We start from the raw sequence: 26,147 nt of genomic DNA, 5'->3' as shown, positions 1-26,147 counted from the left end.
AAGAGGAAATAGAGGCGAGGTACGGAAGAAAGTTGCCAGGTTTCATGGGTTATTTCAACCAGGGAGCAGGTCCCCAGATGAGGAGGAAATGAGCAGGTTCTCCAGGGATCAAAGCCTTTCTAATGAATGGGTGTAAGGCAGGAGAAGAGGATGTTCTGTGCAGCAGAGAAAGGTGGAGATGAGGGTGGGGTGGGGCAATATCAGGAGTGTCGGGGCGGGGGGCGGGGGGGTCCTACGGACAGAAAAGGACAGACTGATGTGGACAGAAGGAGAGCGGTCAGTGGGTGACTCAGGGAGGCCCCGGGAGGAGGGAAGGACAGATATAAGATATCGGGGGGCACGACGTCTGGTGGGGGTGAGGAAGGACCGAGTAGGAAGTCCGGGGACAAGAGGGGAGCAGAGGCCCCGAGGTGGAGATGGGGAAGGGAAGGCCCCCGCAGCGGTCGGGGGGTGACTCAGGGAGGCCGGCCTGGGGTGCGGAAGGACAGACGTCTACGAAAAGGGGGAATTGGGCCAGAGAACTAAGACCCTGCTTGGGGGGGAGCCCCCCACCCATTGCTGGGGGTGTCAACAATGGGGGGGAGTTCCAGGGGCCGGGCATGGGGGCCTGAGCACGGGTGCGGACCAGGAAGGGAGGCCGGCCGCGGGGAGGCCCGGGCCGGGCCGGGCCGAGGAGGCCGCCCGCCCGCCGCCCGCCGGGCCGGTACCTGCAGCACCACCTCCACGTCGTACGAGTTCCCCTTGCTCTTCTGGTGGCCGCGGAACTTGGAGCCGCTGTAGAGGAGGCTGGTGGCCACTCCGGGCTGCTGGGTGTTGATGGGGGGCGGCGGGATGAGGGACGCGGCGGACGCGGCCGAGGCTCCGGCCGGCGGGGGGCACTCGGTGCGGACCGGCATCTCGGGGTCCCCCGGAGCCAGGGCGGTGGGGTGGGGGAGGGGGGAGGGGAAGGGAGAGGAGGGGGGAAGGGAAAGCCGGGGAGGGGGGAGAAGCCGCCGCGGCCGCCGCGCGGGAGCCGGAGGAGGGCGGGCTGACCGAGGGGGCCGGGCGCGCGCAGGCGCGCGGGATGAGAAAGGGAGGGGAGGGAGGGAGGAGAGGGACGCCCACCCCGCTATTGGCCGACAAGCTACTCTAGCCGCCGACGGGTGCGGGAGGACTAGAGAACGGGGGCTCCCCCTCCCTGGATGCCCCCCCCCACCCCGCCCCTACCTACACACTCATGTGCGCACGCGCACACAGACACATACCCACCCACCCACACACATACTTACACTCATACACACATAAGCTAATTCAGGCCAATTGGCTCTGACCCGGTGAGGGGGCGGGAGCAATTTTAGCCGCCGCTTCTTCTTATTGGTTGGCGTGAGCCACACGTGTCCAGAGGTCGAAGGCCCGCTGGGATATGTAGTCTTTGCCTAGAGACGGAACGAGTTCGTGACGCTGATTGGCTGGGAGGGCTCGAAGGTTAGGGGACCGGCCGGTAGTGGCTCAGGGTCATATGGCGGTGGCCAAAGGAAGTTGAACTCAGCTAGTGGTGGGAGAACTCTGCAGGCGGGTCCGGTGCAACTGCCCCAACCGTGAGAGGTTGCGGTCTTTCTCCTTCACGCCCTGGGGTCCCCTCCTCGATTGCTCCCTGTCCCCGCCCAAAGGTGCTATGTGGCGAAGCTGCTTTCGGCTCGGGGCCGGAGGCGCGAGCTTCCCACGCCGTCCTTGCTTGGTCCCTGCCGCCCCCGTAGAGCCGGGGGACCAGGCCGCGCCGGCCCCGGGGCTCTGGCTCCTCCGCCGGGCTTACGCCCCCCCCGCAGGTGAGCGCAGGCGGGAGGCCCCGCTGCGGCCGGGCCTGGGCCGCAGGTAGCTCGGGGGGGGCCGGAGAGGGGCACCCGCCATGGCGGGATGGACGGACGGGCCCTGCAGCCCAGGGGTCACCTATTCCAGGGAAAACATGTGGAAGCGTGTAGCCCTAATGTATGGAGGTATATGTGTGTGTGTATATATGGATATAGATCTGCTTATATTTGTATCTGTCTGTCCATTCAGACCTACATCTGTCTGTGCCTATAACTAGGCATGTGTAGATTGAGGTAGATCCACGTAAGTAGGTGTATGTGTAGATATGTCTAGTAGATTCACCCTTTATAGATGTGTATAGCGATATGTACATATATGAAGATAGAGGTATAATCCTATTATATATAATAAATTACATGTATCACTGTACATGGTCCCAGGTTCAGTTAATTTGGGTTTTAATGGTAAATTTACCTTGGGAAAAAATTGACAAAGAACAAAGTGGAAACAGTGCATTTACTCACTCAATCTTCATACTCGCTTTTCGGCCCTATCGATGATATACTGAGGTATTTTTTGGTTGAAAGTTGGCTAGAAAATTTCTACTGCAAGTTAAAATCTGCAGGTGTCTCGTTTTAATATTTTTAATAAATGGGTTCAAAACCTGCTGAAACTTTTCATTTAGAAGATTTTTAAACAGGTTAGAAAATTGTTTCCAAAGCTGTTTAGGTTTTTTTTTTTTTAACTTTGAAGATATGAGAGTTTATAGATGACAACATAGCATTTTTAGCAACAAAATCACATGATGGAAATATTTCCAACCTTCCATTTTCCAGTGCTCTCTTACATTAGTTCTTTCAAAAACCATTCTCATTCTTAAAACATTAAAACTCATTAAAACATCACCTTTATATTGAAAGAACAGATTCAAGTTAATTTCTTCTTAAATAACTGCTAAGTACAGTACTATTTCTGACAACCACTTTCATAGCAGAAACTATCACTTTTTTTGCTAAAAGAAAAATGTATAACATCTGTAAGTTTGGTACTTGGTTATCACTGGCTATTATATATTATCTATATTATCATATATAGTATATATATAACCAGTGAACACCTGTATTGTACAGCAGATTTTCTGGTTACTTCCCAATCACATTAAACATACATACTGCTGCTTTCTCAATAAAAACAAGCTAGAGTGATTTAGTAATAGTGATCATTTCACTTTTCAAAACTTTGATGTGAATGTTAAGGGTGTGAATTAAATATTCAGTCAATTTGATTGATGTGGCTAACCAAACAGATGAATTTTAATATTTCTCCTTTAGAGGATAGGACTATCCAAGAGGCACCAAACCATCATGAGGTGATCTGGGGGGCAGTGTATGTGTTTGCTGGGGTTCGGGGGATTGTGGGAGATGCATTGACATACCTGCTGGGATTGATTGGTTTTAGTGATGGAGTAGAAGGGGAGAGGTTTAGGAGCTGAAGGCAAAGTGGGGTAGTGTTGGGCAATAATGGTTGAAGGGGGTGCTGGGGTTGTGTTTGAGAGGTGCCTGATGATTGGATGTCTAGGCAAAGGATAGATGTAACCCATCTTCTGACTGGTTGGTCGATTGGTCGTACTCCACTTCCCCCTGCCCTTCCTAGTGGATTGTCCCATACATTTTCTCCTGATTTTTCTTCAGATTTTTCCTGGTATAGAGGAAAGCAGAGATCTTTATGAGTTCCTGTAGATGAATTCTGACAGCTACTTTGCCACCTATTCTCTTGGCAGCAATTCCTTATCTGTAGACTGTCTTTTCTAACTTGAAATATATGATTGATGTCTCCCCTTTCCCTCTCTATACTGCAGAGGGGGCAGGGCAGGGAGAGAAAGGGAGTTGGCCTGGCCAGTTAGTGGCCAGTACTCTTTACCCTAATATAGTTGCTATGGGAAAGATTTCTGATCTGTCTCCACTACCTAGAAAATAATTTACGTTGACTCATTTAGAGTTTTTATCATATAAGGGAACTTGGTAGGAAATTTACTCTGTGGAAAATTCATCATGTGGCAGATCTTCCTGAATGAGTCGATGAATGAATGAAGCATTTATTAAGCACTTATCATGTATAAAAAAACTGTGGATATAAATAGAAAAGTAAGCCATTCCCTCCTTCCAAGGAGCTCACATTCTCCTGGGGAAACTCCATATGGAAGGTTTCAGCTACAAGTCAGATTGAAAGGTCCCCTGGTCCTTAGGGTACAGCAGCAAAGCAGATGGTGATGATTGATCTTCAATGCCATTTCCACTGACAAAATCCTATCAGTTTCTGTGTTGAACCATTTGACACTGGATTGAAAGCACTACAGTTCCAAAGAGAGATGTTGGCTGACCCAACTGGTCTGTGATGCTTCCTGTCTCTCCTTCAGAATGCCCTGCAGCTTCTTCTGAGTGGGCTTGCTTGACCTCCTCCATCCAATAGTTTCATATTCAGTCCTATTCAGTTGATCTGAAAGAACTCAAAACAAAGGCAGTCTAATGCTTTGTGTTTGCCCTGTGTCTTTCCTCCAAAGAGTACACAATCTAATGTTGGAAGGTCATGGTTAAAGGTGATCTTTTTGGTAAAAACAGATCCTACTATGTGCTAGACACTGAGGCAAGTTTCTGCCATAGACGAGTGGTCATTGGCACTACAAGGTAAAACAAGATAGTGAGCTCTAATAGAAGTACAGCCTCTTTTATTTGACATTGAAGCCCTCCAAAATCTGTTTTCTACTTATCCTTGGCTGATAGGGTTTTACTGGCGTTTTCCCCCTCGTTCACTCCACTCTGGCCAAATTGATCTGCTTGCATTTCTCTGACCATAGTATTTCATCTTTGCCCAGCCTGTCCCCCTCCCCCCCATGCTTGGAATGTTCTCCTCCCTTACTTCTTCCTCTTGGAATTTCTGGCTTCCTTCAAGGCTCAGCTCAAGGGTTACCTCCTTCAAGAGGCCTTTCCTGGTGACTCCCTAGTTGGTAGTCCCCTCCTATCCACCACCATCAGTCACTGTATTTATTTTATACAAGGTGTCTCCCAAGTCTTAGTATACTTTAAAACTACTAAAGATTAAAATTCACTCAACTAAGACTTTTGGTAAATTTGAGAGCAGAGACTGTCTTATTTTTATATTTGTATCACTGATGCCTAGCACACATCTTGCCACTTAAATTGTTTATCAATTAAATAGTGGCTAGCAGAGTCAGAGGTGACTTCATAGAGGAGTTGGTACCCACACTTAAATTTGAAAAAAGACAGTGATTATGAGAGGTGAAGAGGAGGAAGAAATGCATTACAGACATAGGAGATGGCTTTCTGGCTTCAGTCAAGTCTGGGCATCAGCAGTCTGGTATAGGGAAGAGTGCTGGATTTGTACTCTGAGGCCCTGAGTCTGCCACCTAACAGCACATCACTTCCCCTCTGTGGGCCCTAGTTTTGTTATCTGTAAAATAAATTTGATGAGCTAACTTCTAACTACAATACCAGTAGTCCATTTACGCTAGACCAAAATGTTCATGAAGAACAGTCTGAAATAAAGCTGAAAAGTTGTAGATAGGAGCCAGATTGTGGAAAAGCTTAATTGACAGACTCAAGAATTTACATTTTATCCTGTAGGCAATTAGGAGTCACTAAAGACTTTTGAGCAAGGTAGTAAAGTGCTTAGATCTGTGTTTTTAGGGAAATTAGTTTGTTAGCAGTTTGGAAAGATGAAAGGTTAGAAGCAAGGAGATGAGTTAGGAGGGTAGAGCTAACATTCACCTGTAAAGATTTTTTTCAACCACTATAGAGCATACATTTGTCCAACAGTATTTCAGGAGTGCCCTCAGAAATAATTTAGTGTGCTTTGAGATTATTCTAAATAGTTATCAGTTATTTTAAACTACATCTAAAGATGTGATTCTAAATTGCATTCACTATCAAATCAAAAAACATCCCAGTATATACTGGGTGCCTCTGTTTACTTTGTGAGGTCTTGTTTGGGGATTTGAGAAAATATAGTTCCTGGCCTCTTTCTTGGGAGTATGCAGCCCATTTGGAGAAAGAAAGGCATAAACATGTAAATAGAACAAATGTTCTATCAACATAGAAGGCAGGAAATACCAGAAGGTATTCATTGCTAAATAAATGGTATGGACACTGAGTGTTATGAGTTTGGAGAAGGGAAAGTATTCTGTGCACTGAGAAAACTCTATAGAGGCTTTGCTGGATCAGTAAGATTCAGATAATGTGGATGAGAGGAGTCAAGTAGCAGCATGAAAAAGGTCAGGACAGTCCAAGGTGTCCATACTAAGGGAGGAAGCGTTGACCAGTGTTCCTAGGGTAGAGGGTGATCCTACTGGGGAGTAAAGGTAGATGATTAAAAAGGTAGCTTGAGGACCTGAATACTAGGTCAAAGGAGAGTTTTTGAAGATGTGGGCAGGAGAGTTGTTAACATGATGAAATTGCTAGTTCAGGATCTTTAATTTGGCTGTGGAATCCAACTCAAATAGAAATGGGGACTTAGTTTTAAAATGTAATGTTACTTATGTCTTATTGTATTTTTATCTATTTTGTTAATTATCTCCCAGTTACATCTTAATGGGAATGTTGCCGTGGTCCCCACGGGGACAAGGGCCTCACTGGCAGTGGGAATGGAGAAGAAATCGTGAGAGAGAGATTGTAAAGGAAAGATGAACGGGACTAGGAATAGCAAAGTCTGGTGTTTTAGTCTGGGGAATATTCGATTAAACAGTGACGGTTATGCCACAATTACAGCATGGCTTTCCCTCAAACCATTCACTGCCTGTGGACCAATGAACTTGGATGCACATCACGCCAGATGGAGCTGTTCTAAAAGATAAAGGGATGTAGTCAACTGTATTCCAGAAGCATTGTGGGACTTGTAGTTCTTCAGGTATAGAGTCTGAAAAATTAACTTCCTAAAAGGAAATTGAGATAAAAGACAGAAAAAAAAGTGTTGTAAGAATTTACTTTTTCTAACAGAGGGAAGAAAGTGCATCCTCGTAAACTAATTACAGTAGATAGGTGTTTTGTAAGAGAAACGATATGCCCCGATTTGGTGACTAGCTTCCTTTATATTTGAGATGCTGTTTCCATGGTGACTCCAATGTGTGTATGCTCTTAGAATCATAGAGTCAGAAAGGATCTTCTAATGTTCCATATCCCTAACCAGACTGTAAGCTCCCTGCTGGGAAGAAGTTGTGCTTTATATAATCACATCTCATTTATCTTTCATCATTAAGAAATGTGCTGTTCCAAATGCATGAATTTTCCAGATAACTAAGCCTATCAAAACTTCATTTTAACCATTTTAAATGGAAATCTAACATGTACTGTTTGTAACCCTGTCTTCCCAAAAAGATCGTATCTTTTCTTGGTGACTCAACTTCATCATTATGCATATTATTAACACATGTACTGTGTGTGTCATTAACACATCCTTGCTCCTTTTCTCAGTCTTTCAGCTGTCCATGTACAGCCGTATAATACTCTATCCTTCCCCACTCCAGTGTGCAGTGTGTCTGTGTGCCTTGTTAGCGTATCCTAAAAGGAGTGAATCGAGCTTATTAAAATTGTGTGTTCATTAGGAATGAACAGGCTTAACCTGATAAATTTTGAGTGCAGACTGAAGCATATTTTGGTTATTATATTTTTTGTTGCTTTTTGAGAACTGAGGGAACATAGGTAATATGGAAATACATTTTGCATGACTTCACATGTTTAGTAGATATTATATTGCTTGTCTTCTTGATGAATGGGGGAAGGGCCGGAGAAAGGGAGATAATTTTCAGAACTAGAAATTAAAAACTTAATGCTAAATAAATACCCAAAAAAAAGGACAAATAGGTTTAGCATGAATTAAAAACGGAATGATAAATAAATAAATACCAAAAAAAAAAATTTAGGAGGTTTAGCATGTCCTATCTTCTGAGTAAAATACATAGTTTTTGTACTCTGGCTTTTGGACTTCAGGAAATCTGACTTCCAGAGAAGTGGGAAATTCACTGTACTGCCTACACATCCCCCACAGTATGTGCCTAGCAGCATTTTAGGTATTTAATAGTCATCTGTTATTTATGATCTATATTATAGATCATTTGAGGTAACCTTCTTTGGACCCTGTGTCAAGGTAAGCAATCCCTGAACCATTCTTCTATTTTTAAATGGCTCCTAGAAGGGAGATTCTGTAACCCTTTGTAATATATTCTGGAAGAAATCACCTTTACAGTTGAAATCTTAGTGTTCCCAAGTACTGTTACTGCAATTTAAATTTTTCCCATTGTTAACCTTTCATTCACTTAGAGGGTGAAGTTCACGAAGTTTAGTCTTTAGCCTCCTTCCCCAGGCTAAACAATTCCTTTTACCTTAAAAACACTTTACTAATGCCTTTTGCTTTGACCACACAGTTATTTGGCACATACAGACCTCTTCCTGCTCCACCACAGACTGAGCCTTCCCTCGTGATAAAAAAGAAAAAAGCCAGTAAAACAATACTGAGGTGTGTGACAGCAAAGGAAACATGTCCCATCCATAGACACCGCATTGCACTCCAGGGAAAGGAGGAAAGCATGTTGCTTCATCTTCTCTCTGGAGCCAAGATTGGTCATTATAACGGCAGTGTTCAATTTCATTTCTTGTACTTTTCCTTTACAGTCTTCCAACATTTCTCAAAATTCCTTATATTTCTCATTTCTTAGTATTTCAGAATATTTCATTATATTTATGTACCACAGTTTGTTTAGCCAGGCCCTATATCCTTCTCCTCCCACTTTATTTCCAGTTTTCTACTACCCAGTGAATTGCTGTGCTGGATTTATTCCCTTGTTCTTGGTTGGGATATATACCTAGCAGTAGCATGGACATTTCAGTCACTTCTTCGCAGCATTCCAAAATGTTTTCCAAAATGGTCAGGCCATTCACAGATCCACCCACGGTGTCCTGGCATTCCTGTATTTAGTGTGAAGCCGCTCCCACTATTCCAAAAGACTTTCCATCTTTAACCATCTCTGCCAGTTTACTAGGTGAGATGAAACCTCAGATTTCTTTAGATTTGCATTTCTGTTACTGCTTTGCAACAAGCTTTCATGTGATAGCTAATGGTTCTCAAAAGAATTGGAAACTGTTCTTATTTTTTGACCATTTCTCGTTAGAGACTGGCCCTACCTTTTACTTCAATTTTAGCTTTTCTCACAGGACCAGTTTCTGCCACTCCCTCTCTATTAGTTGTGTCCCATGACTCTACCAGCATGTACAGGTCTCCTGAATTCAAAACAAAACCAAAAACCATCCATCCTTTCCTTGGAACTTTAGCTGATCCAGGTTCTGTCCCAGTAGGCATTGTGGTTTTGAAGTCTAAGGACCAGTTTGAGTCTCTCTCTGCTGTTTATTGCCTGTGTTACCCCCTGGGCCTTGGTTTCTCATCTGTAAAATGAGGCAGTTGGCCTAGAGTTCCTGTTTGGAGCAGTCCAGCTCTCTCTCATCATTTTAGGACCAACGCCTCTCAGTCCTTTGCAGTTTTTTTCTCTTCCTTATAAAGATACAGAAATGAGAATTAGAAACCATACGGGACCATCACCAAGCAGAGTAGACGGAGATCTTTGTATCCCTAAGGCAGTTCGGGGCATTAGAATGTCGTACTCATTATTAATTCCCCAAGGTCACATTCGTTTTTCTAACAAGCTTTGCATTCTTGTTCTGTGTTTAGTTTTTGGTCGCTAACACCCCCTCCCCCAAGTATCTTGTTATACTTGGATTTCACTGTTTGGTTTGGTTTTTTTTTCCAGTTCAGGGTTGACACACAGTGTTCCTTTTGAGGGGCTGTTCTTGTTCATGATGAACCATTTTTTATTTTTGTTTCATCTTAATTTAGGTAGGTCGCTTTCAGTTTTACTCCTGTCTCTTGTCTTTCAGAGTGTTTAGCTATCATGTTCCATTTAGTTATCTGTAAGCTTAATGTTCTTTATTCCTTGGTATAGTAATTAGTGACATCATTTTGGTCTTCTTTGAGCATGAAGGGACAGGGATTTTATTCCAGGTTCAAGTTCACCTTTTTTGTGACTGGTCACATGGAGAATCCATAGGGTTCTGTCACATTCATTGGGCCTTCTAAGCTACTTACTCTGGTGCCTGAGTCTAATGTATAAGCAGATCAGAGAATACATGCTGGGGAATAAGACCAAGGCAGGTGATTCCAAAGAGCATGCCTCTTTGCACCTGGTCCTATAGGGGATTGTTTTCAGTGCAAACCTGTGATTTCATTAGTGTGTGGGACTCCCAGTGTGGAAACTCCCTCCACTATTGCCCATAGCCACAACTGTGTCAGAGGCAGGACTTTGACTCTGTGAATGACTTCAAGGCTATCCATTATACCATGCACCTTCTCATAGGTGTTCATAGTTACTGACAAAAAAGAAAAATCACATATCCCTTACACCAGTACAACCCTGAACCCCACCTAGTAAAAGAAATCTCTTTTCCTTAAATTTCTCATAGCACTTTACCTGCCTCTCTTGCACTTACCTCATTTTCCTTTGTATTGTAATTATTTCTATATATAGCTTTAGCCTTCATTTAGTACACTTATTGAAAGCAAGATTTGTCATTGATAACCCTGTTGCTTATATAGTAGCACTGTGCACAACAGCCAACACTTAAGAAATGCTTGTTGAATATTGAAATTTTGAGTTCTCTCTGATCAATGCAGTGACCACTTTTTAAGTCGAAGACTTCATTAACTTCCTCCTGTTAGTACTTAAGAGAGGTGATAGGTTCTAGCAGAGGGGTCCAACAAGGCTACCAGAGCAGGGGAACCAGATGAAGTAAAAATAGAGTAGAATATAATGTGGTTCTCTGCAGCCTGCAGGGATCCTTGAGTTTGACATCACTGGGCTATAGGACTGAGTCATACATCATCAGACATGGCCAGTGTTACAAAATGAGTAAGCAAGAATCACTGGGAAGTCACAGCAATGAAAAAAAATCAGTTTTTTTAAAGAATAAATTATATTTGAGTTCTTAAGAAAACTTTGTGTCTAAGGAAGAAATAAGTTCAAATCAAAGCTCTGACAGCTACCAGCTGTGTGATCCTGGGCAACTGATTTCACTCTCTGGGCCTCATTTCCCTCCTCTTTATTTTTATATATGTATGGGGGGAGGCAGTCTGGATTAAGTGACTTACTCTGGGTCATATGGCAGTGAGTGTCTGAGGCCAAATTTGAACTTAGGTCTTCTGGACTCCAGGTCCAGTGCTCTATCCACTGAGCCACCAAGCTGCCTCTTTTTCCTCATCTTTTAAACCAGGGATCACAATCCTTGTACTTTCTACCTCAGAGGTGTTGGAAGAAGAGTGCTTTGTAACTTTAAAGCACATTATAAGAACAACCTATTAAATGTTCTATGAAAACAGTGGCAAAATTATCAACGCTACACATTTACCTAATATTCCAAAGCACTGGTGTCTCTGAAGTGGATAACACAGGTATTGTTGTCCCTTTATACTGGTGAAGACTGTCCAGTGTCACACAGCCCGTATGTGGCAAAGCTGGGCCCCATGTCCACATTTCCAAATGCCAAATTCAGTTCTCTTCTCTCTGTACTTCCCTTGGCCTGTAATAAGGCCATGAATACCATAAATTCTCTTCCCTCCTTTCTTCTTTGAATTTTTTTCATAGTCTGTCTTGATTAATTTTTAACAGTGAAAGAAGCTTAAATACAAACTATTTGCTTATTCTCCTTTATTTTCACATACTATATTATTATTTCAACAGGCAAATACCAAAGACCTCAAATGCTCTTAAATCTACACAAATAACTTCTTTTTCTCTGCATTACATATTCTAGAAGTGTGACGGTTGGCTGGTAGATCTCAAGATTCTATCTACTTGTTTTTCCTTATTAGTTAAGAAAGTCTGTAAATTATTACGAGCCGCCTTTCTCATCTGCTTCCAGGGTGACTGGCATGAGTATTTCCATGCTAGGATTTTTATTCAGATTATTTTTAAAAGGAAGCACAGGACAGACTTTTTCCTCTTGAAGGAGAATTTTGTAATTCCTGTTAAGTACACAAGAAAGCTAAAGTTAATTAGGTTAATTAATTGGATAGTGAGAAACAGAAAATGCTCTTGGGATCTCTACTTACTGTCTAGCTTGTGCATTTATGTAAGAGAATAAAGAATATACTTGTCACATTCAGATGCTCTCTTTATATCTGGATAAAAGGTGGAATGGTGGTGGTAAAAGAATGGAATTTGTGCTTTCTTTTAGATAAGTCATTAAACCCAACCTAATCTAAAAGTGACACATGATAATGTACAATCAGAGCCAGGGCCAGACCATGAGCCTGATTGGCACTTTATAAAACCACTAAATGTATAATAAACCTTTGCTAAAGTAGACTAATTGAATGTAAATTTTTAAAAATAAAGCCCATTACTACATCAGCATTATTTATAGCAGGCTCTGTGGCTCCATAAGCTATCTTGATGATATTTTGAACTATCTCTTTGAAAATTCTTTTTTAATAGAAAGGAAGAAGTTTTATCAGAATGTCAGCATTACACAAGGTGAAGGTGAGTATCTGAAAGCTCTTTCCACCTTTTTAATGTGTGATTTGAAATGTTTTTGTTTGTTACTAGCCAAGTTGACAGATTATCCTTCTCATCAATAAGCAGAATCCACTGTTGTCTTTGAGCCTTGTGTCAGTTCAGGTGCATATGAATAGTCATTTGCTTTTAGTTATAATTCCTGAGAGTTTTAAACTTTGATCTTTCAAGGTGGATATGAGATAAACTTGGACCACAGAAAACTGAAAACTCCCAATGCCAAGCTCTTTACTGTTCCCAGTGAAGCACTGGCCGTTGCTGTGGCTACTGAGTGGGATTCTCAACAGGACACTATCAAGTTCTACACGATGCATTTGGTGAGAAGTTCGAAGTGAGGTCGAGAGAAAGTAAAGGTGGCAGCAGTCACACTTATTTATATTCTGATAGATTATTCAATTTATCGGTCATCCTTGGCCAATTTATAAACCCTCGGTCAGTTTCCCCTGGCCACCTTCCACACTAGTCCAGCTGAGAATACAACCTACTTTGAATATTCTAAGCAAAATGGAATCAGAAAAATATGAAGAAAAACACATCTGGATTATCAATGCTACTGCTTTCCATTAGCTTGGATAGCACTAAGTGCTTCTTAAGTCCAGCATTGCGGTGATAAAGAGAAGTATTGAACGTTAATTTAGTTGCCCTCGAGAAGCTTAAAGTGGGAGGGGGGGTGTTGTTAGTGCCTTTATTTCCTAGTAGCCTAGAACACTATATAAATATCTTAGCGCTCTTTGCCAGAGCTTAGTGAGTTAAACGTTCTTCATAAATAAGGAAAACAGATGTTGATAACTGAGGTAAAAAGTTAGCCTTTGAGTTTGATGATGTGGGTTAAGTACCATTGCCACCTCCTGTTTTATCACATGATCCTAAACTTTAAAACGGGAATTTCAAAGATCAACTTTAATTATCATGATTGTTTGCTTTACTCATAAATATATTTTGGGAAGTTTTTAGGTACACCATACTTTCTGCTCCCCATGGTTCTCTTTTTTCTGCTTCTCTTGACCATATGGATGTGTAACTGTAATAGGAGCCAAATCCCTCATTGCACTTTAGGGATGAATGTGATTGGGAGAAAATACAAATATTTTGGAGATGTTTTTTAAAAAAAAAAACTAATCAGGTATTTTTAAAAAATCATAATCCTAGTCTGTTTGTTACCCTGGCTTATTATACTGCTGTCATGGTATTAATAGTCAGTTACATCAGGGGGACTCACTTTGGAACATCAGTCTCTTGCCAGTATGGAGTGACATCAGGCTCTTACATTAGCTTCTCTTCTTGGACAGTAATGACTTTGTGAAAGGAGAAGTGCTTTTACTCTGGGGCCAATGAACTATAATAGCTGCTCTCTCTGCCTTTTGATTCAGACCACACTGTGTAACACATCTTTAGACAACCCAACTCAACGAAACAAAGATCAGCTTATCCAAGCTTCTATGAAGTTTCTGGACACAGACACAATCTGGTAACAGACACTTGGACTAAATTCACATTGTAATGACGGTGAGCTTTAGGTTGTCCTACAACTCTTGCCTAAGAAGTTATCAGGAGTTATTTTCTTATTTTGTTGTGGAGCCTTTTCTTTTAGTTGGAGTCAACTAAGCATTGGCAACTAAGGAAGACAAGGATCTGTGAAATTCGTAGAACAACAAATGCCAAATGGAGGAGTTTGTATTTTTAGCAGTCCCTCCCTCAGTTTGCTTTGTTCTTTACTAAAGAGTCTGCCTTATATCCCCCCAGTGGAACAAAATAAGCTCCTCAAGGCAAAGGCTGTTTCTGTGTTTTCCTTGTATTCCCTCCCGTAGCACATGTAAGACTTCAGACAGCTCACTAACTTGGCAGTCAGAGGTTTGAGTCTGAGTCTCAGTTTTACCACTTAGCAATTCTGGTATTGGGGCAGCCTTTTAACCTCTCTAAGCTCTGGGTTTATCATTGGGTATTGTAATACTTGTGCTATCCATTCCACACGTTATTGTGAGAAAAAGGCTTTGTAAATGACAGCAAGTTTTATATATATGCAAGTTAGTATTATTCCTTTTAATCTAACAGATCAGCCTTTAAACATTATACTTGCCAAATGAAAACTATCATAATCACTAAGAATAAATTTGGGTAGATTGAGCTGACCAAGGAATTAATTGGTAAAAAAACTTTAGTTATTAGAATTAGGCTGACTTATGGTAGAATGAAAGGTTTTTACTGTCCAGATACCTAGTAAATGCTCTGAATCCTTCATATTTAACTGCCCCCATTAGTAGCATTTGAGGTGAGAAATATTAAGAACTGATTCATAGAGAGAGCTACATCCTAAGAGATGGTTGAAATACTTTGGGGGAAAAAGCTTTTTTCAGGTTGTCATTTGTATTTTTATTTTATCAGATTGCTAATCATGAATTTAAAAAATTAAATTTTTTGTTAACAAAGATTTTTTTACAATGAATTAGTTACAGGGTGGAAGAACCAGAAACATTAGTGGAACTTCAAAAGAATGAGTGGGATCCGATTATAGAATGGGCAGAAAACAGGTAAGTTCACATGTTTATTCACCTGCCCTGTGCATCTCCTTGTGTTGCTGTCTCACCATTTTTATTATATTGGCTCAGCCTACCCATGAGCAACTGATATTTTTCTAATTGTTTAGATCTAACGTTATTTGTATGAAATTGTTTTGTAATTGTGTTCATATAGTTCCTGGGTTTGTCCTGGAAGGTAGGCACCCAAGATGTTGTTGCTGTCTTCAGAACTTAAATGGGAACTAGTCAGTGTTTACAATGTGAGCTATGGTGACACTGGTAGAAAAGGGTTATTGAAGAAGGTTTTAATAAGCTCTACCTTGTGTGTAACAATTATTGTAAATTAATTGTGGTTTTTAGATGGTTGCAAATAATTATACTACTTCATTGTCCAGAGCCAAGGTGGGGGAACCTGTGGCCCTCTAGGTCCTCAAGTGCAACCCTTTGACTGAATCCCTCAAGGCCACAGGTTCCCCATCCTTGGTCCAGACTGTGCTTTTCATCCAGGGGAAATCCTTGGCAATATTCTTCAGGGAATTTGCTTTTAGGAAAAGGAAAATTAATTAAAGAGGCTACTACTGGTCCTCTACAAACCACTGGCTATGTGTAATTGCTCCCCAGAATCTCTTTCTTTTAAGTTGACCAACATGGCTGAAGGAAGTAGTAAATGAGTATATTTTTGAAAGACTCATGCGTAGCCTAAGACAATTTGGCTGAGCATTATATTAAGCTTTAACCAAAGCATACATGCTAAAGTTTAATATGTGCCATTGCAGATATAATGTTAAGATTGGATCTTCTACAAACATCATGGGACCTGATATCCCGGCCAAGACGAAAGAGACTTTCATGAGTCTTTTGGCATCTTATAACATGTGGGCCTTGCAAGGTAATAAAGGCATTTTTTTCTGATGTTAAGAAGGGAAGATGTTGATATAAGGTTTTAAGGTTTTATCATGTGCCCCTCCTTTCAGCATAACATTTTACAGTGCCTGCTACAACAGTAGTACCATTCATAGGATCACGGGATTTAGAGCAGGAAGGAATATTTGAGGTTATCTAGTCCAAACTCCTCATTTTACAGATAAAAAAGCTGGGGTCCAGAGAGCTGATGTGACCAGTCACACTGGTGAACACAAAGCTAGTATTCCAGCCCAGGTCCTCTCATTCAAGGGGCTCTTGCCACTATATTGTAGAGGCCCTGTGAGGAGGAAATGGAAAGCCCAGAAGGTCAAGTCACTTGCCCAAAGTAAAAACACATCAGTGAGGTTGTTGTAATGAAAACTCTGGTCCCCAGACATCTAATCCTGGGTTTAACTACTCCTTTTATGTAACGTTCAGTAGAAATGCTTTAGAGACATTCCTTCCTTGCAGAATGGAATTGAGCACTGTTCCACTGGAGAAGAGCTCTGGGCTAAGCTGTTTTAAACAGTAACCTCAGATCATTGTAGAATAGTACATGTGAAAGTAAACAGGTCAGCACTGACCAGTTTGTCAATGGTGTGGGCTCACAGAACTGGTTTTTTATGTCCTTTATGTTTAATGTACATGTGGCTCATTTAGAATTGATGGTATATGGGAATGAAAGGAAGAGTTGGACGACTTGTCTTCTGGTGGGACTAGAAGCAGAAGGTTAGGATCACTTCCTTGTCTAGCGGATGATCTAATAATATTGCTGTGCCTCTGGCCTGCTGGTCATAGACCCATACCATAAGCAGTTTCACCCCTGCCAAGCCTTGCTTCCTTCTAGAAGGTCTGTATCCCTGGGAACCTACACAGCTTTAAAACAGAACTCAGTAAATGCTTTTGATGACGATAGTAGTTATGGATATAACATCAGTCTCTCTCCCCCATTCTGAAATCATATTAGTTATCTTTTTTCGCAGCATTCTGCTCCATTTTGTTTAATGGACAGAATCTTTGTTTGTCCTTTCCAGACTTATTTATGGTATCCTGAACTGAGATTATGGGTACTAATGCAGAAGGCAACAATAGGAATGTTATCACTATGATGACTTTGGCCTTGGGACATATTTTTCCATTTTATTCACCAGGTATAGAATTTGTGGTCACCCAGTTGAAGTCCATGGTTTTGTCCTTGGGGTTGATTGACAGGCACCTTACAGTAGAAAAGGCAGTCCTGCTATCTCGTCTGGAAGAAGAGTACCAGGTATGCACATGTGAGAGGCCACTGCAGGGCCTCGGACCCCATGGTGTAACATGTATGTTGGCATTCAGAGCCTACGTCTGATTGAGCAGCCTTGAAACCTGTCCTATTTTCATTGTTCTCTATTCAAGCAAGAATGATGTGGATTCAGGCTTACTGAACCTCTGGGATTAGACCTGAACTACACCAACCCTTAAAGGAAGAAGAAAAATCCCCTTCCTGATGTCTCTGTCGAACCATTCCCCAGCTCTCATACCACTTTCATGGGTGAACTTGCCTAATTAAACTTAGCATGTCTCTCTGATATTCTGTGGATTCTACTGATCTCTTTGCTGTTTCTAATACTTCTGAGAAATTTCCTTTCATGCTTTCCTCTGGTTTACAAAATTTTCTTCATTGGATTTTCACTGGAGATAGTCATTCTCAGATATTCTTTCTGAGTTCTATCTTTACAGTCATTTACTTTGGCCTGTTATGTATTTAAAGGGTTTTGTTTTGGTGGGTTTTTTTTTTCAATTTTTCTGCCTTTTGACTTTTCCTGAATATTTATTGTTATATTACTATATTTTTGCATTCAGTCTCCTCCATGCCCTTTTAGAATGTCTACCACTTTATTAATAGTCTCTACCTTCTCTTCTAAATCATCAAGTCTTATTTCAGTAATTTTAAAAGCTCTAAATTCATTCCTTATCTCTTTCTTTAATTCTTTTCTTAGGCTACTCAGTCAGTCGTAGAGCTTCTCATAATTGTTTAATATTACCTCTGATGATCCACTTGTGTTTGCAGCATTATCCCCTTCTGGAAAGTACTTTTGGAGATCTTTTTTGGTTTGCTCACTGGTTCTGTCACTATTGGTTTTTCTGTGGGAGTTATTATTATTTTACTTTACTTGGAATGTATTTTGTCACTTTTGAGATGATGAAGGGGCAGGTTGGATGTAAACACAACCCATCATTTCAGCCATTTTAACAAGCAGTTTGTTGGTGCAGGGGATCAAGGACCAGGCCAGGAGTTGGGCAGAACTAGAGTCAATTCAGATCCTGCGTCAGACCTTTATTTGTGGTGTGACTTCTGCCTGCCTTACTTTCCTCATGTATAAAATGGAGATCATAATAGTACCTCCCTCCCAGGGTTGTTGTGAGGATCAAGTTATCATTGTAAAATGCTTAGGACACAGTAGGTGCTATAAAAATGTTAGCTATTTTTATTAACTCCCCATAAATGAATTTGACCAACTCATACAACTTCTGAACCATGCCAGGTCTTGCAAGTTCTCCCTCAACAATAGCTTTAGTATCCATCCCTTTCTCTGCTCACAGCCACTAGCCTTGCTCAGGCCCACCATCTCTTGCTAGTCTGCACATGGGTCTCCCTGCCACAGGCCATTCCCTCCACACATCTTCCAGAATGATGTCACTAAAGCCTGAGTCCAAACCTTCTTACCTCTAGGGTCAACTACAAACTCTCTTTGGGCATTTCACGTCCTTCCTAACCTTGTTTCAAGCTCCCATTCCAAGCTGGTTCTACATGGCTTCCCTTCACTCCCTCTATGGTCCAGCCAAACTGGCTTTCTCACAGTTCCTCAGTCATGACATTCCCTCCCTCTCTCTCCAGGCCTTTGCATAGCCAGGCTCTCGTCCCTAGGATGTACTTCCTCTTCGCCTTTGAGCTAGAGAAGGAAATGGCAAACCACTCCAGAATATTTGCCAAGGAAACCCCAAATGAGGTCACAAAGAGTTGGACATGACTAAAATGACTGTGCAACAAAATTTCGTATTGTGTTTTTTTTTTTTATTGTTACATCCAATTACATTTTAATCTGGCTCTGGACATGGGACACTTTGGAACTTTGAAGGCAGCCATTTGAACACCTCCACTGAAGGCAACTCTCTTAAGATTGTAAATTGCAGAGAAGGTGCTGACCTGCACTGGTAGCAGGGGCTTGTTCATCTCAGCGTTCCCTCTGTCCACAAAATCACTGATAAGCCCAGTCCTCTTATTCCACCGTGTTGAATAAGTGAATTTGAGCTGGGCATTGGAAATTTTTCATTATCTGTCAATATTTAACAGAAATTGACTTCTTATGTCAACCTCACGAAAGTGTTAAGAGGAATAGCAAACACTGATTGTAAAGTACTCTGTAAACTTAAATGTACGAAATGTAAATGGTATTGGAACACAACTTATTTAACTAACCTCACTGATTCAAAACTTGTATGGCAACTAATTTATGCCATGCTGAATTTTAGAAGATAGTTTACCAAGGAGAGGTGTGCAAATTCAGTTTCTCTGTAGTGACACTTAATCTATTTAGGATTAATAAAAGATAGAATAGTATATATTTGAGAGAGAGCCAGGATCAGAGTCCTGAAAATTTGGATATAAGTCCCTCTTACAGCATACTGGTTTTTTGACCCTAGGCAAGGCCCTTAACCTTTCAGTGCTCCAGGCCAGAGGTGTCAAATTCACAGAGATGAGGTTAAGATGTAATTAGGAAATCTTTAACAAAATAAATGAAAATAGAGTCTACAACATAGATAATGTTAACGTGTGGTTTTCTAAGTCAATATGTGTCCCACAGGAATCCTTTTTCTACTTGAGCTTGACACCATCCCTGCATAGTTACAGAATAGCTGCTCATCTGCAGTGGTTGAAGGACTCACTGGGAGTGATCAAAAAAGAGAGTGAATGAGAATTGCTTGCAAGGACTTTGATGCCCTGCTCTTTCCTCTCAGTTCTAGTCCTGCATTTCCAGCTGCCTGCAAGACATCTCCACATGGATGACCTGCTAACAACTCCAACTCAGCATGAGCTCATCATCTGTCCCCAAACCTGCTCATTTCCTAGTTGCTGGTGATGGTATCACCAACTTCCCAGTCACCCAGAGCTGAAATTTCCAAATTTTCTTTGACTTACTTCTTCATCAACCCCCCATATTTAGCCTATCACCAGATTCTGTCTATTTTACCTCCATCTATCTCTTGGGCCTGTACCTACCTCTCATCTCCTACTGTCCCAACACAAGTCCAGTCTCTCATCACTCTCCCCTTTCCTCTAGACTATTACAACAGTTTCCAAACTAATTTGCCTACCAGAAGTTTTTACTTTCTCCAATTCACGCTTCACACAGCTGCCAAATTAATTTTATTGATGTACAATTTTGACGTCAATCCTCTGCTGAGAATCCTTAGCCTGGTTCCCAACTGTCTTTCACACTCCATGCTGTGCTCCATCCACCTTGGACAATGACTTCTTCCCCACATTCCTCATGATGTCTCCCAGCTTTTGTTCACTGGATGAACTGTCCCTATGCTCCTCATCTCTAATGTATGCAGTTCAGGGGTTGGCACAGAAGGTATCCCTTTGGAGCTGTTTTTCTCATTTCTGATGGACCAGTTTGTTTTTTCTAATTTAGTTAGATCATTTTCAATGCCACTAGTGCCTGTATGCCCTTTGGGCTAGTCACCCAAGCTCTTCTCTCTGTCAAAGGAGGAGATTGAACTAGATGGTCTCCTCCAGCTTGAAATCTATCGTCCTGTAATTCTTTTAGTTCTTCTGATGAGTGAGATTTTGTCATTTCAGGGCTGTTGTCCTTAGACACTGCCATTGCTGAACAGTCAAGCCGCTCTGGGCAGAAACACTGAAGGATACAGACTTTTCTGAATAGACAAAGCGGCATTTCACAGGCTGCGCTGACTTGTGTTCTACAGCAATGACATGAGAAGGAGCACTTAGGAGGAAGAAAAGAGCCCGGGGCACAGAATGGTGCTGCTTTCTTTTGCCACTGCATGGCTCTGGCTGATTTGTGTTACAGATAACCCTGCTGAGGTACCTAACTAGCTCAGCAGATAGAGCACTACGCCTACAATCCAGGAAGACCTGAGTTCAAATCCAGCCTCAGACATTCATTAGCTGTGTGACCCTGGGCAAGTATTTAGCCTCTGTTGGCCTTAATCTACTGGAGAAGGAAATGGCAAACCACTCCAGTATGTTTTTTTTTTTGGAGGAGGGGAAGGCAAGGCAAGGCAATTGGGGCTAAGTGACTTGCCCAAGGTCACACAGACCAGCGTCACTGTACCACCTAGCTGCCCCACCACTCCAGCATCTTTACCAACAAAACTCCATGCAGGTCACAAAGAGTTGGATGGGATTAAATAAGTGAACAAGAAGAAGAAGCCCCACTGGGGTCGCACATGTTGTGGTGATTGTTGCTAGCCACCACTGTGTACTACAGACATTGTCCTGTCACTTCATCCTGATAGTAGCCTTGTTGGATGAAGGCAGATCCCTAAGAAATTGGTCCCTGCACATTCATATTTATGGTTTGATTCTTGGAATGAAATTGGGAGCAAATGCTGTTCATGGAAAAATCTCCGAAGATCAAGAACTCTTGTGTTTTCCCAAGCTCACTTGATGCTAACAAACTGTATATACTCTGTTCTCTTAGATCCAGAAATGGGGCAACGTGGAATGGGCTCATGACTACGAACTACAGGAACTGCGGGCTCGAACGGCGGCTGGGACACTTTTTGTTCACCTTTGCTCTGAAAGTTCCACAGTAAAACACAAACTCCTGCAGGAATGAGGTTCTTTTACTGAACTCTGGAATCATACAGGAATGATGAGAGAGCTTCTTAGGTGAACCGAGGATGGTACAAACTGCCAGCCACTGCACTGATCCCGGGTTCCTGCTAAAAGCTCATCCTGTCCTTGGTAATCAAGAGGTATCCAGGAGAACACCTTCTAGCACGGGGAAAAGAAGTTACAGCTGTGCTTAGGACACAGGATTCTCTTCCTGGCTTTATGTTTGATATTAAAGATTGCATCCAGATCAAAACTTCTATCAAGCCTTGTAATTATTTGTGGCTCCAGAATTCTTCACTGTATTCATTGTGACTTGGTTTCCCTAAGGTTAAGCATCTTTCCTTTTGTGAGTGTATTTTGCTTCTGCTGGTCTAGATCTGAAATGAGACTCAGTATCTCTCACCAGCCAGGAAACTAATTTGTATTCCTGATCTTTCAACTTATTTTCTCTAAACTATGTTTTACTTTTATCAAAGGATCTCTTTAAACTAAGTTGATCTTGTTCTTTTTTTTTTCCCATTTCTTAAAGTCATAGAAAATAGTCTGTTCTTTAAAATAGATCATTAAATATTTAATATAATTAAAATTCTAGAAAGTAAACAGATTTGAAAGATACATCTAAGGAAAATTCAGGATTTCTCCCTAGTTTTTTGTATTTAAGGTCTCCTCCTTACATTGTGTTCAGTGTGGCAATCTGCCATTTCTTAGCATCATTAGATAATACAGCACAAGGAGCAAATGGTTCTCCAAATATTCATGCAGGGGAGACTTTTCAAGCAGCCTATCCTTATTAGCTTACTTTAAAATAAATTATAGGAACTTAGGATAACTTGCATTCAAAAATAAATAAAAGAAAGCTGTCATCTTAGAGTTTTGAGAGCTTTCTTTCCTGTATCCTATAGCAGTCAGCAGAAATCACATTTCCATCATGCTGGGGTTTTTTAAGTTATTTTCTGACAAGCTGTAAATATGTAGCTCAGTACTGTCTATTCGTTCTTTAGGTAAATTCACATTACACAAATTCAACTTTACTTAAAGACTTCTGGAAGTCTTCTGCATTCCAAAAAAAATCTGTTAACTTTACAGTACTATGCTCTCTCTCCACTCATTGCCCCTAGGCTCAACACTCTGAAGTCTCCCACCCTTTCACTCAAAAAATACCCCAAAAACCCTTCAAGTCAAAACAGAAGAGTGGAAGCAGGCAGGGCTTCACTTGAGACCTCTAGTTCCAATAGAGCAGACTTCTGCCTTGCTCCGCGCACGCATCCATATGTCTGGCCCCTGTATGTCTGTCTTCCTTATGTCCACACTTAGGGACCACATATCTGGCCCCACCCCTGTGTGTCACCCATCTTCTCCTGTGTCTGGCCTCCATGTGTCAGCCCCCTGCATAACTGTCCTCTGGGTTCTGGCCAGGCCCTTACGTGGCCTGAGTGTTACCCTACATGCTCTTCTTGGTCTCATTTCTCTTTCCTGGCCCCCACTTTTCCTTGAGCTGTGTGCCAGCCCCCTCCCACCATGGGTGTGGGGTCCACTTCCTGACTCCCTTTATCATTTCTTTCCTTATGTCCATGGGCAAATTCACATTACATAAAAATTGCTTTCCAGAGAGGTCTGCAGAACAGTCCATGAAGAAAGAATTGTCTGTACTAAGAAATGGCTAGTTGCTATTCTTATGGCTCTTCAGTCTCCTTTTCATCTAGAAGGAGAAGAAAATCCCCTCCAACATCAAGTTTGTAACTTGCATGGCCAACAGAGGGCTGCAGTGAAAATGGAGCCATCGATCCCCACGTGGCCTCTATAGACCTGCCTGAAACAGTGATCAGTACTTTGGCTTGATCTTTGTCTTTATTTTTCACAAATCTAAATACATTTTAATGCAATAAAATAAGCATTTTATGCTTATTTTCACGAGGAAAATACTGAAAAACTTAGGTAACTATCTTTACAGAAGTTGTCAGCCATGGGCCCCTCAAGTACATGAGCAAAGTTTGGGCCCTAATTAATATTCCTTTCTGAAAAGGGGGCTCTCTTTTGTGTGAAGACTTACCTAATCTAGAAGGTCACCAAAATCCAAGTTGTCCAGTTCAGTCTGCAAATGGTCAATATACTGATTGATTTCCTTCACTCGTTTTCGGTTCCTATCAAGTTCATCATTATGAACCTGCGGATTTGAAACCAAAGAATGATCTCCTTTATGGTGTCCAGTTTAGGAATAAAGAAGTGACTGACAAAATTTGACACGATTAATATTTTTCAATATTTTGATGAAAAAGCATAGAGGATGAGTGATCCTTCTTCACAATGTTCTAATCTGCTCAGTTCTGTAGAACTTAGAATGAGTTAGAAACACTGGATCACTAGTAAACTAAAAATCAGTGTCTATGTTTTTATTTATGAGGGCAAGGGGTGAGGTGGGAGATATTCAGTCCATGTGACTTTCCAGTCCCTCTCTCTGGTCGCCATTGTTTACTGACCTTATCTACCACAGCGGTACACCAGCTGGTGACGTTGGTGATTAGCTCATCTTCTCTGTTGTCTATCTTCAGAAGGTGGATGTCATGTGATGCGCCAACTGCATTGACAACCGTATCTTTGTCAGAAAAAAGCTAGTGAATAAAATTGATTAAATACGGGATACATTTTGACTTGAAGCATAAGCCAGGGTGAAAATCAGCTTAGTACCAAGTGAATGTAAGAGAAGAAATTCATTAAGTGTTGATAGAGCCAGCCCTGTGGTAAGCCAGTTTGACAGCTGCCAGTTAGAAAAAGCTGCTTCTGTCTTTCCAGAGAAGACCTGAGTTCAAATCTTGCCTCACACACTTCCTAGCTGTGTGATCCTGGACAGGTCACTTAACCTCTGTATGCCTCAGTTTCTTCACGTGTAAAATGGGAATCCTAACACCACCTACCTCTCAGGGTTGTTGTGAATGTCAAATGAAATCATAATTGTAAAGTGCTTAGCACGTAGTAAGCACTATATAAATGTTAGGTGTCATTGTTACTGTTTTATTCCAGTGTGTTTTGCCATTAGATTATCAGGGAGTGAGAAATGAGATCAAAAGTTTGAAGTATAACAGTACAAATGATGGGAAAAGTAGTGATAGAGTGGGAAGAACGCTGAGTTTGCACTCAGGAGTTCAAATCCTGGCTCTACCACGTGCCGGCTTGTATGACTTTGAGCCAGCCACTGCAGTTTATTTGGTCTCTGCTTTCTGTAAAGTGAAGGCGTTGGACAAGGTAACATGGTGCAATGAATAAAGTCCAAGATTCAGAGCCAGAAGACCTGGGCACGATTCTTGACAAAAGCTTCTTGCCTTTCTAGAGCTCAGCGCTGTTCTCTGTAAAATGAGGCAGGTAAACAAAGGTTCACCAAGGTTCCCTTCTAGATCTAGACCATATGGTAGTCAGTCGTATTAGTTGGTAGTAGACATTTTTTCCTTCAATAATAAGAGCATTAATAAAACTGAACGACCCCAACCCAAAGGACTCTTTTACGTTGGTCCTTGGGTCCTTGGTGATAAGCACAGTACATTAAATACAGACTACTCTCCCACAACTATTCCCCCAAAGTTCAAAGAAAAGTGTCTGCCTGAGTGGTGACCAGGAAATCCAAGGAGGAACCACAGTGAGTCATTTTTTTCCAGTCCAGATCAACACAGGAAAACAGCTAGAGAACTATGGATGTTGGGAATGGGCCCACCCAAGAAGGTCTATGCAAAGCTCTCCAACACATGGATGGAAGCTGGGACCTGGGGTTATGTACAGGTCAGAGCATGTAACAGGGATGAGGCAGCAGCTGTGTCACTGACCTGGAATGCGGTTTCAGAGCTTTCCACTGAAGCCTAAACAAATTAGGATAGATGAATATAGTGGACTATTAATGACCTCTAAGGAATGATGAAAGAGAAGGCTTCAGAGAAGCCTAGTATGACATGTATGAACTGATGAAGAACGAACTGAGTAGGACCAAGCCAACAATTTTAGTGACTACCTCTGAGTGTACTATAGGTGTACTACCTCTGAGTATACTACAGGTGTATTGCAGGTGTACTACCTCTGAGTATACCACAGGTGTACTACCTCTGAGTATATTACAGGGGTACTACAGGGGTACTACCTTTGAGTATACTACAGGTGTACTGCAGGGGTACTATAGGTGTACTACCTCTGAGTACACTACAGGTGTACTACCTCTGAGTATACTACAGGTGTCCTGCAGGTGTACTACCTCTGAGTATACTACAGGTGTACTGCCTCTGAGTATACTACAGGTGTCCTGCAGGTGTACTACCTCTGAGTATACTACAGGTGTACTACCTCTGAGTATACTACAGGTGTCCTGCAGGTGTACTACCTCTGAGTATACTACAGGTGTACTACCTCTGAGTATACTACAGGTATGCTACAGGTGTACTACCTCCCTCCTTTTTAGAGAAGAATGACACAATTAGACACATAATGA

At 41.8% G+C, this 26,147-nt stretch overlaps 3 protein-coding genes across 7 annotated transcripts in view; 1 reads left to right on the top strand and 2 right to left on the bottom strand.

The window, feature by feature from the left end:
- The window catches only part of GID4 (GID complex subunit 4 homolog), a 39,952-nt gene extending 38,806 nt beyond the window's left edge, over positions 1–1,146 (bottom strand). Inside the window, exon 1 of the mRNA XM_072650181.1 lies at positions 708–1,146. Within this exon, the coding sequence (XP_072506282.1) occupies positions 708–896 (189 nt within the window). The 5' untranslated portion in view covers positions 897–1,146. The remainder of the gene's footprint in view (positions 1–707) is intronic.
- On the top strand, positions 82–21,939 carry ATPAF2 (ATP synthase mitochondrial F1 complex assembly factor 2). Of its 4 annotated transcripts, none has more exons than XM_072650180.1 (8): positions 82–172; positions 12,338–12,382; positions 12,587–12,732; positions 13,786–13,883; positions 14,863–14,943; positions 15,708–15,820; positions 16,986–17,101; positions 21,546–21,939. In XM_072650180.1, exons 1-8 carry the CDS (start codon positions 127–129, stop codon positions 21,681–21,683), a joined length of 783 nt encoding a protein of 260 aa, XP_072506281.1. In that variant the 5' UTR covers positions 82–126; the 3' UTR covers positions 21,684–21,939. The 4 variants fall into 4 exon arrangements, with proteins under 4 accessions (XP_072506281.1, XP_072506278.1, XP_072506279.1 ...); XM_072650177.1 differs by lacking the exon at positions 82–172 and adding an exon at positions 1,385–1,805; XM_072650179.1 differs by lacking the exon at positions 82–172 and adding an exon at positions 1,859–1,973.
- The window catches only part of DRC3 (dynein regulatory complex subunit 3), a 107,301-nt gene continuing 85,017 nt past the window's right edge, over positions 3,864–26,147 (bottom strand). For both annotated transcript variants that reach the window (XM_072650170.1, XM_072650169.1), the window contains 3 exons: positions 24,160–24,291; positions 23,733–23,846; positions 3,864–11,865 (listed from right to left, as the gene is read on the bottom strand). In XM_072650170.1, the coding sequence (XP_072506271.1) occupies positions 23,733–23,846; positions 24,160–24,291 (246 nt within the window). In that variant the 3' untranslated portion in view covers positions 3,864–11,865. The remainder of the gene's footprint in view (positions 11,866–23,732; positions 23,847–24,159; positions 24,292–26,147) is intronic.

This window comes from Notamacropus eugenii, chromosome 3, assembly GCF_028372415.1.
Source record: "Notamacropus eugenii isolate mMacEug1 chromosome 3, mMacEug1.pri_v2, whole genome shotgun sequence".
NCBI lineage: Eukaryota > Metazoa > Chordata > Mammalia > Diprotodontia > Macropodidae > Notamacropus > Notamacropus eugenii.
This window is presented reverse-complemented; position numbering and strand designations above follow the sequence as displayed.